At 38.9% G+C, this 14,778-nt stretch overlaps 1 protein-coding gene across 1 annotated transcript; it reads left to right on the top strand.

Annotated features, from left to right (window-relative positions):
- The first annotated feature begins 2,797 nt into the window (after positions 1–2,797).
- Positions 2,798–13,921, top strand: EFCAB12 (EF-hand calcium binding domain 12). Its single transcript, XM_039368458.1, has 8 exons — positions 2,798–2,851; positions 2,944–3,097; positions 3,648–3,862; positions 5,559–5,772; positions 7,631–7,769; positions 10,289–10,375; positions 12,132–12,239; positions 13,616–13,921. Exons 1-8 carry the CDS (start codon positions 2,798–2,800, stop codon positions 13,833–13,835), a joined length of 1,191 nt encoding a protein of 396 aa, XP_039224392.1. The 3' UTR covers positions 13,836–13,921.
- Positions 13,922–14,778: the final 857 nt, after the last annotated feature.

Raw genomic sequence — 14,778 nt, 5'->3', positions numbered from 1 at the left:
CATCCACCGGCCCTGTGGTGTAGGCTGGAGTCCTTTCCCCTTGGTGAGCAGAGGTGGGGGTTTCTGCAATTTCCATCATTCTCATGCCGTTTCTTTTGGCTTGGCTGAATACTTTCCGGGTTTGTTGATTGGGGATCTGTCTGGGTTGTGCTGGGGGGCCTTTGAGCGGCATTCTACAGCTCGATGCCCTTCTCTTCCGCACTTGAAACATCTCATTTGCTTCTTGGCTGTATCCGATGATTTCACCGGTTGGTGTGTCAGATCAGGCGGGGGGCGGCTCCATTGTTTTCCTCGGCGGTGCCTCTTCAATATGTCGATCTCTGCTTCCTCTGCCAAGACGTACCATTCCTCAAGTCGATGTGGGACCCCTCGGGGCAGGCAAGCATCATATAGATCATAGTTTAGTCCGTCTTTGAAATGGCCAAGGAGGATGTCTTCTGGCCAATTCAGTTTGCTGGCAATGGCCCGGAATTCTTGTGTATACTCAGCCACTGGGGCGTTTGCCCTGCCTCATCGTTGTTATTCTTTCACGGGCTTTGCGATCAGCCAGGGGGTCTTCAAATCGTCTTCTCAAAGAGGACATGAAACGGTTGAAGTTACTGAGTTCTGGGGCATTGGAGTCATGCAAGTTCACTACCCAATCCGCAGCTGGTCCATCCAGGGCAGATTGCACGATCCGGATGCGGGCTTTGTCGCTGGGAATATCCTGCCCATATTCCTCCATGTAGCTGAGGACTTGGGTTAGGAAAAACCCCCAAGCGTGTTGGCTCCCCTTGGAATTTCACTTCCAACGGTGGACGTCTTGGAATGGATCGGTGCCTCTGTTGTGGGTGGTAGTGCCTTCCGTCCAGATTGCCATCTGTGGTCCGGTAGGGGGTGGGAGCTCCTGGATCAGTAGATGTCCCTGGGGTTGCAGGTTCCATGTCCCCCTCGGTATCTCTCCCTTTGCGGCTCCAGGAACTGGGGCGGCCGTAGGGCTCAGTATTCTCCTCTCCTAGGGAGCTGAGAGTTCTCTTCATCAGGTCAATAGCTTTCTCTAGGATCCAGTCTGAGTACGGTGCCCAGCTTCCTCCCTCTTCACTTGCGTGCAGGGATTTCTCCATCTCCTGCTTCCATTCTGGTTGCTTGGTCCCCCGTCTCAGGGTCACCTTTCTTGATTCCTTTCCCCACTCACTTTTCTTTCCAACGCCCATCGACCAGCGAGGCTTGTGGTCCTGTGTCTCCACCACTTCTTCTCCTGAGGAATCTGGCCTCTCGGATCCCAACATCTGGCAAGGTTCCAACTGGGTCAGCGGCTCTCTTTCCAGGGAGTTTTCCCCCTCTCTTGCTCCATTGTCTGACATGGTAAATTTTTGCAAAATCCCCCGGCAAGGGTCTTCCTTCCAGGTGGATTAATTTTGCAAGTCCTGTCTAATGTAAGGACCCACCCCACTTTGCATCTTAAGAAGACAGAACTCTTGGAATAATTCTTCCAACAGGAATCCTTTATTAAGAGAAAATGGTTGCAGGCATGCTAGACAGGACTTGGGGTTCAAGCTCTTCCATTCAAGGTTTTAAGGGGTTCCCCAGTAGTCCCACCCAATCAACCCCCCTTCCAGTGATAGTTTCAAGTATCACAATTCCACCCCCTTTCTTCTTTCTTCCGTCTGAATGGAGACTTCAGGTAACTACATGAAAGGCAAGTATCCTGCTTTGTTATGATAAGGTTCTCTAGTGCTAACGCTTTGATGTTACAATAAACACACATTCAGCATTCAGCTCTTTGAAGTGTACTGAAGGAAGTGAGGGCCATAAAGCCCCTTTGTTCTCCCCCTTCTCTCCCTCTTATGGCAGAATCCAAAGAAGGCAGAATTGGGAGTTTCTATATTTGATAATTAAAGATGAAATATGATTGGATTCTGACAGTAATGTAGTTTTCTAATGTGTATAATAAAAGTTCTGTATCTGTGAGTGTCTGTCATTGATAACCAAATGGAGATTTATTTCTGAATGGCCCTCGTAAATAACTCAGGGTGGCAAACAAACACATTTTTCTCTTTCCCCACGCCTTTGCCAGGTGGGTTGGGCTGAGAGAGAGTGACCGGCCCAAAGTCACCCAATCAGCTTTCATGCCTAAGGCAAGAGAAAAACTCAGTCTCCTGATTTCTAGGCCAGCATTTTAATCACTACACCAAAATTCATAGTTTATAAATAGAACAATTGATTTTATATATATGGAAAACCTAAAATGTTCTAAAAAGTTTGCTTAGACTGGTATTAGATAAGTAAAGAGTCATTTTCTATAACTAGAAGATTTTATTAATTTAATTATTAATCTTGTAAAGTTTGTTCCTGAGTTGGCTCCCTGCAGTCTGATAGATTAAGAGCAAAAATAAATACATGAGGACAGTGAAGTCTGATGAAAAAAACTGAAGTTGAAATCTTAATACTTGGGACTATAACCGTTAACCGGACTTTTGATATAACATTTTAAGTTCTTGTCATCTATGGTTAACTTACATTACATTTAAAGAAATATTTATATATCCTAATTCTTTAGAAGCGTGCCATATGAAAGTAGTTTCCATTCACATATCCCAACCTGAATGAGAGTATCTGTGTGTGCAAATATATCACAGGAGTCTTAGTAAAAAGAAAAAAATTCAACTTCTTCACAGCACTTTTTAGTTAAGAGAATCACATGAGCATCACCAGTTTGCAATTTGCTGATGTTCAAAGTGCACATTGCTTGTATTGCAATCATTGAGCTACATGATTTCTCACAGAAGACTGCACATTCTGTTTGCTCATTCAATCAATGACTGCAGATAGTAATAAACTGAACCATAGTGTGTTCGTATCTAGCTATAATGTAAGAAATTGCTCTCTTTGAAATAGATGTTTCCCCTTGGATTTTTTTTTATCATGTCAAATCCCAGACCTAACTACAATTTTTGTTTCCAGACCAAAGTGCCTATCAGTAAAACTGACTTAGAAGAAATCATTGTCTTTCTCACCATTTCAAAGAAAGGACATACTATAACTGGTGCTGACCTGGCTGAATGTCAAAGATTATGGATGGATAGTTTAAGGGAGAACTGGAAACAGCCAAAGCAAGGTAACAAGGGAACTAAATCAATACAGGTGATTGAATAGTTTTCAGTCCCTGATAAGTTTGATCCTGTAGTTCTGATTTACAGATTTAGCTGTTAATGGCATCATAAACAAATATCTAAGGTTTTTGAAGGTATTTGGAAATTCTAGACTGTAATCCCAACATATTTGAAGAATAGCAAGTTGGGGAGTACATAAATAACTTAAGAAAAAATAACATTCTAGTCAGTGACATAATACTATATTGGTGTTGGCTATAGGTTGGCTGCAGTTTGGCAATTTAATACAGTATATGTAAAGAAATAAGAAACAGTCATATATAGTCATATGTATTCGTTATTTTGGTTATTTTAATAGATGTTTAAAACTGCAGATTTGTAATTATTGTGAATACCAACTGTTGAAAATCAAGGTAAGACAGGACATTTTTCTAATTTCTGAGAAAGTATTTCCTCAACTAAGTAGAAGCCAGCATGATAAAACAGCTCAATAGTTGATGGCCTTATAATCTGGTTTCTGTTTTTTTTCCCTTTGTTTTAATAATCATGCTAAAGAGCCATTGCCTGTGGCAAAAACTGCATCCATCACTGCAAAAGGAGATTTAATCCCTCATGCCAAGTCCAGTATATCTTCTCAGGTAGCTTGTCAACCTAAGTCAAACCATTTGCAAGTTCCTCCCATCAACACTGAAACAGATCGCAGGCACTTAACTTATAACCAAATGGAAATAGTTGGGAAGAGATACAAGGAAACCAGACGACGGCTAAAGGTACTATATTTTTGTGGCCTGACTCGAATCATTTGGATCATGGGAATTGACTACTAGCTGGTTGCATTAAGTAAGGATAAATTCTAGGCAGAAGGCCATTTCATTTTATAGTACTGATAAATCACTAAATCAGTGGTTCTCAACCTGTGGGTCAGGACCCCATTTGGGGTCGAACGACCATTTCACGGGGGTCGCCAAACAACGCAGTCCGCCATTTTTTCCCCCTTTTCCTTAACTGTGCTACTCCCTTTTATTCTATTGGCTTTTGAAAGCCAATAGAATAGGCTCTCTTGAATAGAGTCTAATTCTATTGGCTTTCAAAAGCCAATAGGAATTGTCCAGGCTGTCTCTGCCCTGCTGAGCCCACCAAAAATCCCATTCTGCAAATGATGCTGCACCAGTTTAGTAGTCCTCGACTTACGACCGATTGAGTAGTCCTCGACTTACGACCGGTTGGGGGTCGGGCATTAAAAAGATTGAGAACCACTGCACTAAATGTCTCAACAAATAGCCCTACCACTTAGACTTATATACTGCTTCACAGAGATTTACAGCCCTCTCTAAGCACATTACAGAGTTAGCCTGTTGCCCCCAACAATCTGGGTCTTCATTTTACCAAACTCGAAAGGATGGAAGGCTGAGTCAACCTTGAGCCAGTCAGGATTGAACTCCTTGCTGTTGGCAGAGCCACTGCAATACTGCATTCTAACCATTGCGACACCAGGGCTCCTGAAATCTAGGGGAAAGAAACAGCACCAGAGAATGGTGAAAAAGGAAAAAGCCCAATGAGGACGGCATTCACAAAGAAGCCTGCCAAAGTAATTCCCTATCAACGTTCACTTAAATGCGGGCAGCAGAAGTAGCTCTACCTCTGTGGAAGAGCCCAGCATGTATAATTGCTGGCTAATCCTATCATCTTTCTATTAGAGGAGTAGCACCTTCCTTGGATCTTGAACAGCAGTTTTCCTATTTTCAATCAGGTTAGATAATGTAATGGGTTTCCCCATTGCTGAGTTAAAGCTGGTTGAGCTGATTAAAATCTATACACTTATGAACCTGCTCTCCTGTTGCCAGTCTCTATACTGTCTATTGCCACTGTTTCCCGATGCTAACAGTCACCCTGACTTACCTCTCAAATAATGGGTGATATTTATTTATTTTTATTTATCATTTTTTACAAATAACTCAAGGCAGCGAATGTACTTAACACACCTTCCTCCTCCCCCTCCCCTGGGAAAATGGTAAGAACACAACTTTAACACTAGACACCTGTTCAGTATAAAATGCAGAAATGGCAGAAATGCAAATGGGAAGACCCCCACGGAGTACTGATTTCCCCTGAACTAAAATACTGTTTTGTGACAGTGGGTATGCCCTCTATAGTTTTCTTCAGCAGTAAAGCAGAGATTTTATAAACTGCAATTTGACTTTGACATTGAGAATTGATTGCTTAGAGCAGTTGCTGCGAAGTTGTTATTGCTATACAGCAAGTGTCCCCAGTTCACATCTACGCAACACTTTTTAATCCATTTTCAGTAAAGGTCTGCACAGAGATCTGACTTCTTTTTTGCAGTAGGACAAAAAATGTCTTTGTCCTTTTAATTAACGTCTCACTATGTTACAATTTTAGCAGCATAAGAACATTTATTGTACAACAGTATTGTTTTATAACAGAGACACTGTTTTATTTTTACAGAGGAAAACTAATCCATTAGACTTTGCAGAACAGTGTAGACTGGTGAGGTCTGGAGACCCGATTGTCGATAGTCACTGCTTGCCAAGCTGCCTAGAGGGTGAAATGGGAGAATTGGTGGACCACCATCGCCTGGCATGCCACTATGTCTACTTTCAGTGTGTGAAGCTTTGCAAAAAATATGGAATTCCAATTTCAGAAAGAGCACTAAAAAGAGGTATGAAAAAAAAAAAAACACAGAAAGAGTGCCTTATATCAAGCAGCCCAATCCAAATTCAACTTTGTGTTTCAGCTTTATAGATTCAGGATGGAAGCCACTAACAAACAAAAATGTTAAGGGGAAGGTATTTTGCATTTCTAAATTCAGAAAAATGGGTCTAGTAGTGTTGTGATAGTGCTTAGAAATCAACTTACCCACTAAATGTCATGATGTTTCTAAATAAGGATGCTAAAGATTATGTTGAATAGCTCCATGGAGGACTGTGAATTAAAATAAAAATATATTTTAACCCTTATGATTTCAAAGGCAGGTTCCAGAACATGGGCAGTGTCTAGTAATCTAATATCTGAGAAAAACTGAAATGTTATTCTCCTATACAGTTACATAATCACCATCCGTCTAAATAGAGGGAAAGTCTTGTTAATTCAAGGGACACTGATAAGAAAATAATATAGCATATGTTGGGCTCCTTCAGATAGTTTCTGCATTTCTTTAGGTTTCTGTAGCTCAACCTTGGCTTGGATATAACACTGTATCACAGTTTGTTTTGTGATCTTGTCTCAAACCCTAAATAAAGCTGCTGTCCCAGGCTCATTTCCTTAGTGAGGCCCAATAAGTTAGCCAGCTTCCAACTTTCATATAAAAAAGAATAAATGTGTGATCCACACTGCAGATTGTCAATTACATACAGACATTATTCTGCTCCATCATTTTTAAAGAATCTACCTGCCTTAAAATGTGCCAACTGATAAAATCATGGATAAAATTTACGGTTTGCAATTGATGCTGTCTGTAAAGTTTAGAATGACTCTTTGGTCTGCACAGGTGATTTTCCTGGGCCATTGTAAATCCAGCTATTGGTCTGTTGTTCAGAAACAATGATTGCTCCTCTTAAAAAACAACTCAGTCACTTAAAGTTCTAGTGCAGCTGTAACAAGTTATGCAACATAGTGAGAGAATAAAATTTAATCCTTTTTTGTAGTAATGTTATGAAACATTACAATTAAAGCAATAAAACTAATACAAATTTTAAAAAAGAAAACTTCCTTTCATCACAAATAAATAATTTTAGTAACTTATCCCCTTCTCTTAAAAAGCAACAAATTATCTCTTCTTCCCATATCCCATCTCTTATTTATAAAGAAAGCCTTTAATTAAAGCCTTTTCATTCCAGTCCTCTGATGTCAGCAAAAGTCTATTAAGGGTTATCAGAGATAATGACATATCCGTTTTAAGCTTGATCAGTAAACTAACTTTATATTCCTTCCTTTTACTGCTAACAACCTCAATCTTTAGTCACTCAAAATAATGTCCTAAAACTTGATTTCTTTCTTTTTTTCTTTCACCCTTCTCATAACATTCTTCAAAGCTTTAAGAACTCTCTTTTGTAAATCCAATATAGGAAAATTATTCAGATGCACAATCCAGAGCTTATCCCATTTGAACTGAGATGGTGCCGCTAGGGACAAGGAGCCATTGAAATGACAGCTCATGCCCTGTTGTGTTGTATCCTCTATAAGGATTCACAGACTCATAACTCCCTACCTGATAAAATACTGGGAAATTCTGATCTCTCTTACATACAGGTGTTATTATTGGATCAGTATGATACAGTCACCTTGAACATAGCTAAATTCTGCTACCCTTTCTATAAAATTAGGCAGACTTTGGCCGCCCATCAATGATCTCACCACTAACTATAATATAGTATTATATCTTGTTCTGTTTTATTTTATTTCAATGTTTTAATTTTTAATTCTGGTCTGTGGCGGTAATAAAAGATTGAATTGAATAGACTGTGTAGTATGTTACAGTTATTCTTTTTTTAAAAAAAACAACACAATGTGTACCGTAGGTCTGCTCTACCCAGGAGACAGGCTCCTGACACTTGGAAAATACTCCCGGAAGTTGAGGCAGCCAGGAGGATATATTGACAATTCTGTTTACCTGGGGGAATCATCTGATGGGGAAAGCTCTTCCAAGGTTGAGGAAAGGTTTGTTTAATGTATCATGCACACACATTCTTAGTCTACCACAGGGGTCCCCAACCTGTCGGACGCAGCTGCTTAACCCCACTCTCGCGCTAGCACCACCCTGAGCATCCTGCCATCGCTAGTGCCACCGCACCCTGAGCGTCCCAACCAGCGCTAGCACTGCCCCGAGCATCCTGCCAGTGCTAGCGCCATCCCACCCCCCAAGTTCCCCACTGGCGCTAGCGCCACCCTGCTCCTGGAGCATCCCACTGGCACTAGTGCCACACATAGCGTTCCGCCAGCACTAATGCTGCCCCATTTGCAGTGCTCGTGCCCACGCAACCCCGTTTGCGCATGCGCATGTGCTCATGTGCGGCTGTTTGCGTGTGCGCATGTGTGGCCCATTTGCACATGTGCATGGCCTATTTGTGTGCATGTGCGGCCCGTTTGCACATGTGCACGTAGCGGTGCCTGCCTCCCTTTCCGGGCTGCCAAAACAAAAAGGCTGGAGACCTCTGGTCTAGCATATCACTTTTAAAGCCAGAGGTTTTTTTTCATCTGCTATTTTGAAGAGCAGAAATATACCCTGGATTATTCTCCTATTACAGTAATTATCTTCCAGTTGGGTACATGTACATAGGCAAACATTTGTGGAATAGTCAGTAGCTAATTTTTGAATAATCTAAAACTAAGGTATCACAGATTTTTTGATATACATGTTACCACTGAGAACATTGACATAAACTCATAGGATACAGAGCTGGCAGAATGATGGGGTGTGCTTTTATTTAGTTGTACAACTTACTCTATAACAGTAAATCAATAGCAATTTTTCTCTTTAGATTTTCTTCTTCATGTTAATACTTTTTATTTTTAAAGCTCCAAATCCTCATTTATTTAAGTTTCATCGAACCTGAGGTGTACACAGAACCTGAGGTGTTATGTGGCTCCTCCAAAGCTTTGAATAGGCTCCCTAGAAAGTTTGAATATGATCCTCAGAAGCCAGAATTTGTCATGAAGTTATAACTTCAATAGGACAGAAGGAGAATATACACTTTTTAAAAACCAAATGCAGCCCTCGTCCCTCAGAAAAGATATGTACTCTCATCGGCAGAGAGAACAGGTTCTCTCCTGGTTTTAACTACAATTCCCAGTAACTTTCCCCCTTTGGATATAAAAGATGTTGGGGATTATAGTCCAGCAACATCTTGTCTTCAGCACCTCACCTGTGTAAAATAATTGCTGCTCTTTTCTGCCACTGCAATTAATAAAAACTGAGAAGGGATACTAATTTATTTATGTGCCCATCAGTATTTGCTGAACTGTAGACAATTCATAGCAAACATATTAATACCACGAAAAATCCACTGTAAAAATAGATGGTAAACCAACACCACTATAAAATAACACTAAGGACCTCCAACCTCACATTGGCATAATCTGTCACCATAGGCCCTCTGAAACAATTGATCACTTTGTAGTTTTCAGAAGTCCAATTTGATGTCAGTTGGAAAGCACTTCTGCCATCTAGGCACAGTCACCAGAAAATCCAGCATCTGCAACTCTTGGTCCTCCCCACATGGCAATTGTAGGGACCTTAAGTAGTTTCTTCCAGGATGCCTGAATTGGGTGCATACAGTTCTGTGTAGTCCATGGGTGTCAAACTGCCAGCCCGTGGGTCGGTTGCATCATACAGAGCCCACCCCAGCAAAAAAAGTAGTGACACGTCACGTGATGCGGCAAGTTTGATACCCGTGGGGTAGACAAAGTAGTCCTGCTAATACATTAATGCCAACTCCAAGCTGCCAACACATTAATGCTTAATTGTTTCCTCAACTTCTGTTAATCAACTTTTGATCCAGTTAGGTTCACATCCTCTCAGTGTTCTAGCTGTGACGTGAGAAAACTTTTATAGATGAAAGTAGTAATAATAATGATAATCGAATAAACCACAATGTTCAAAGGCAGAGTTCTTCTGAAAACAATACAGTGAGAACAAATCAGAACTGGCTGCTACACGTTAGGTCTTGTATGTATGTTTCCCTAGAGCAGTGTTTCTCAACCTTGCTGGCTGTGGAATTCTGGGAGTTGAAGTCCACATGCCTTAAAATTGTCAAGGTTGAGAAACCCTGCCCTAGAGACATTTGGCTGGCCACTATAGAAACATAATGCGGGACTAGATCTGCTTAAGAGAACATGCAGAGCATTCACCTTTACAGATTTTGTTTCCTTATATCTGGTGATAAATTTTCATAATGCGGAATATTCTGTACTGTTGCTATTTTTTTAAAAGGGTTGTGCTTTCATATGTACAGCTTTTTGCTTTTTCTTATCTAGTTTACTTTAGTACAAATGTTAAAGACACACAAATAAGTGATCCCCACCTCAGTTTTCCTGAACATACTATGATACCTTCTTCCCCATTAATATCTAAAAATTCTGGAGTTATAGTAACATTTTTTAAAAAAAAAATCAGCTTGGGGAGGACTGGTCTGATCTTATGGGCTAAATTTCTGTTCACCTTTTTTGTTTACTTCTAGAAAGCCAAAACCAATTAAGAAACGAGTCAAAAAGCAGCCTCGGACCTGCCGCTGGGTGTCATTTAAGGAATTTAAGAAACTGATGAGGTATGTATTCAGGAGGATGGAGTATTATCTAAAAAGCTCTTGGAATAATGGAGCTTCAGTATCCACAAGCTGTCATTTCTCTTCCATTCAGGTAGGCCACCATTTACTACTGTTCACTTAATGACCATTTGAAATGACAAGAAATCTTCTCTACAAATCTCTACAACCTATTTTTGGAGTTACAATGGCTACATACACAACACATAATCACATTTTGGGCATGCAGCAACTGACTCACCATTATGGCTGTTTGCAGTGTCCCATAGTCACATGAACATAATTCACAACATTAATTTTTTTTTTTGCCAGTTTCCAATACTCTAGTTTCCAACAAAAAACACCCTTTGGGGAAAATGGATTTGCTTAACAACCCACTGGGTTCACTTAACAAGTGTGGTAAAAGTGTTTGTAACTACAAATCTGTTCATACAATGCCTAGATTTACAACTGCAACAATTTAACAACTATAATTCTTGGCTCAGTTACAGTCGCAAATCAAGGATTATCCATATTCAATTTGACTTAGCCATTCTGCAAATGGCTTAAAAAAGCCATTTTGATTTTTATGTTCTGTTCGTAAAAACATTTTTTTTTCTTGGACTTCTGCTTACTTGCCACATAACATTGATTTTTGTGGTAAATCACTATTCTTCATAATCCTGCATATTGTTGGTAAAAGCATTTTGCCATAGGAATAATAGAGGTATACATCTTCTTATGGAATATTTCGGTGCCACGAGATCAGCAAATTTTCTGCAGCAGGATTGAACTGAGTATTTTTTTAGTGGGCAAGACACAGAGTTAGACATTTATTTTGATATTACAGAATTATCCTAAAATTTTGTTTTCAGTTTCCAGAGGTTCTATGCTAATGGAGCTGGGTAGTTTGCTCAGAAAGTTGCAATTCTGGCAAACTTTTAGGAATATTATACTGTACTGGGAATTTAAAAAAAAAATCCTATAGAATTTTATTTGAAATCTAGGTAGGATTAATAATCTCAAATTGAGGGATCTGTGGTATGAGGCTGAAAACAATAAAATGCATTTATGCAATTTATTTGCAAAATATGCAAAGGTATCATAGCAAAGATATCATAACTGATTCTTTGAGGTGTATCTAAAGAATTCAATTAAATTTATTTATTATTACAGCCAAAGGCCACACATAAATCAAACACCCAAATAAAACAAAATTAGAAATCTGTGAATGAATGTGAATATAAATGTGCAGATCTCTCTTATTTTCTCTAACTTTAATTTACAAAGGAAATTTGGATTATTTCAGCATTTGTGATCATGGCTGTTAACAGTAAAAGAAGGAAAACAGTAGAAGAAGCTAGAGGGAGTCTTATTTTGATGCTGTCCTACCTTGACAGTTGGCCATACAAAGGTGCATCTCTTCTCTTACAGATGGAGAGAAAATTAGGGGTAGTTTTTGCTGTTGGGATATTCAACTCTAAAACTGGATTTAGGGAGGACAACAAATAATTGACCATAATGGTAGCTTAACAGAGACTTTATGTTGAAAGTAGAGGCTATGATTCTAGCCCAGTGTTCCTTAACCACAGCAACTTTAATATTGGACTTCACATCTTAAAGTTGCTGAAGTTAATAAAGGACACTGGGCTAGCCTGTTATTTCCATTTACCAATATACACTCTACTGTATGGATTTCTTTTTTTTTTTTGCCATCCAGCTGTCCAACTTCTTTTTAAATACCACTTGATTCTAAATTGAAATTCTTTACACTTTACAGTCCACACTCCAAAAGAATACTTCCTCCACTGGAGATTTGGAATGTGGAATTTCTTGATGAGAATTTGCCTGAGAATCCAGATGTGCTTGCAAAAAAATACATGGAAAGGTATGAGATTACATTTCTTTTGTTGAACTTGGCATTAAAGATCTATCTATCTATCTATTTATCTATCTATCTATCTATCTATCTATATCTATCTATCTATCTATCTCTCTCTCTCTCTCTATATATATATATATATATATATATATATATATAGATAGATAGATAGATAGAGAGAGAGAAGAGAGAGAGAAAAGAGAGAAGAGAGAGAGAGAAATAGAGAAAGAGGTAAAAGATTTTTTTCAATGTATTTTAACGGCATATAGGCAGCAATTAAATCTGATGTATTTAACCTACATTTTCTCAACCTAGATGTCTTTGAATTCCCACAATTTTCAGCAATTTTCTCATGTGAGCAGGAGAATTCTGGAAAATGATTTGTATACCTCTAGATAACACCCAGATTTGGGAAAGTTTATTTAAATCTAACTATTAAGAATCACAGACATCAAAAATAATTTTAAAAAAATTCAAATGTAGCATCCAAATAGAAGTACGATAGCAAAAGAAAATATAAATCTATTTATTTTACTAGAAGTTGAGTCTCTATCCTAACCAATCCATACAGGCAAAGAATTGCCTATTGTTACTTACAGTTCATAAAAGGGAAATAGTTTTGTTAGTTTTGATAGTTTATATTTTTTATTATAATGTAGCTGGCTTTTAAAGGTACTTATTTTTTCAAGTCAGTTTCAAGCAGTTTAGAAATCAAATTTTTAGAAATTTAGAAATCAATTTTTTCAGGATACATAATAAACTTAGATGCAAGTGAGCTCCAGTAGGAGGCAGTGTTGCAGATCAACTTGACCCAAGCCTTTTAGTTTGCACTTCAGATTTAGGTTACAGTACTTTATTTTAATTTTGACTTAGGGTTTATTCTCATTAAGGTGACAACAATAAAATTTCAGTTCCCCTTTATTTTTTTATTTATGTACATATACGAATTTCATATTAAAATGCATCAAAACAACATATTAAACCTAAACCATGGCTTGCACTGCATACTGCACTGGTTCCCAAACTTTTCTATATTCTGGACCCCTAAAGTGCTTCTGATATATTCTCTCACCCCTTAAAAAAGTTCAAAATAATGGCAATGAATTATGCACGTACACTATAATTTTGAAACTTCTAAATCCAAGTTTTCGCACCCCCTGGAATATCATCTCACACCCCCAGGAGGCGCGAGCACCCCTGGTTGAGAACCCCTGGCATAGTAGCAATCTGGCAAATTTGGAATCAAGTAAGCCACATTGCAGCTTAGGGTCAAACCCTAATTTTTTCTTCCTTTTTTTTGCAAAATGACAAAACTTCAGTTTATTAAATCTCCACCTCGTTTTTTCTGTATATTGTTTCATGATCATATTATTTGCTTGCAGAGAACTGAGGAGAATGTATAACTATCTGAATCCCTTGACCAACCCTAATAATTTCTGGCCTGGGCATCTCCTTGATAAGCTGTGCTTGTGTCTACCTGAATCAAGACAGGATAGAAGTGAAGTTCTGTTCAGCCATGTTTCTCACACACACCCAGTCAATCCTGGTATTCACGTTCCTCACCGCAACTGGCCAGTCAGCAACAAGGGATACACGACCTAAGGGGATCCAGAATCTCGCAAACATAACTATTACATTTGATGGCATTTTTGAAGAACATGACCAAGAAATCTGCTGCATCGGACTAACAGAGGGTCATTGTCCCATTTATACATTATGACTTGGTGAAAGGGGCTTTCAGACAATCAATTTGTATGTATTTTAAGCATGTTGCATGAATTACCATGCTACAGATTTTCAATGAAAGGTTTGTTTAATTAGAGAAACAGCTTTTCTTCCATTCCCTCCTTAGAAACATACAGTAGAAACGAATCACAAAGCAGCAAATTTTTCAATGGGTGGGAAATTGGTAGTCTTCTAAAATGGTATTACGGTTACCATTAGCTTTGACAGTCAAACGACTCTTCAAATTTGGTTGCACATTCCCCTCTGTTATTTCAGGAGATGCATCGATATTATTACAATAATGATACTGCTGAGAAGGCTGAGGGCAAGGGCTGTGTGGAAGAAGACATATTTTGTTTGCAGAATGTCCCATTTTTGTGTCCTCGCATTTTCAGGCAAAAGGGCTACCCTCCATCAAGCAACAAGACTCTAGATAAGCATTCCGTTTCCAGTGTGACCAGCAAAGTGCATCTGGAAAACCCCTAAGCTGCCGTGGGCTCTCCCTTTACAAGAAGATAGGAATTTCCCTTGTTTATAATCTTCCTATACTGCAGATAGTTTTATTAACCTATATCATATAGTGTCCTGCCTTTATTTTTTCATTTGTCATCTCCCATCATAACTTTTCCTGATGGAGATGGAAGATGGTCAGTTTTTGTCTTATCCTGTAGTATCTGCATGCAATATACTATACTGTAGAAATGGAAATCCTGTACAGTGTAAAGGGCTTTCTTGATCCAAATGCATATTGTTGGACCTTCTTCATATTGTTATATACAAAATTTAAGGCACAACTTTGTACTCAATTAGGATAAAGAGC

This window comes from Crotalus tigris, unplaced genomic scaffold, assembly GCF_016545835.1.
Source record: "Crotalus tigris isolate CLP2741 ecotype Arizona unplaced genomic scaffold, ASM1654583v1 scf7180000020795.235405, whole genome shotgun sequence".
In the NCBI taxonomy this organism is placed as follows: Eukaryota; Metazoa; Chordata; class Lepidosauria; order Squamata; family Viperidae; genus Crotalus; species Crotalus tigris.
The sequence above is the reverse complement of the archived record's forward strand: the minus strand, read 5'-3'. Positions and strand labels throughout refer to the sequence as shown.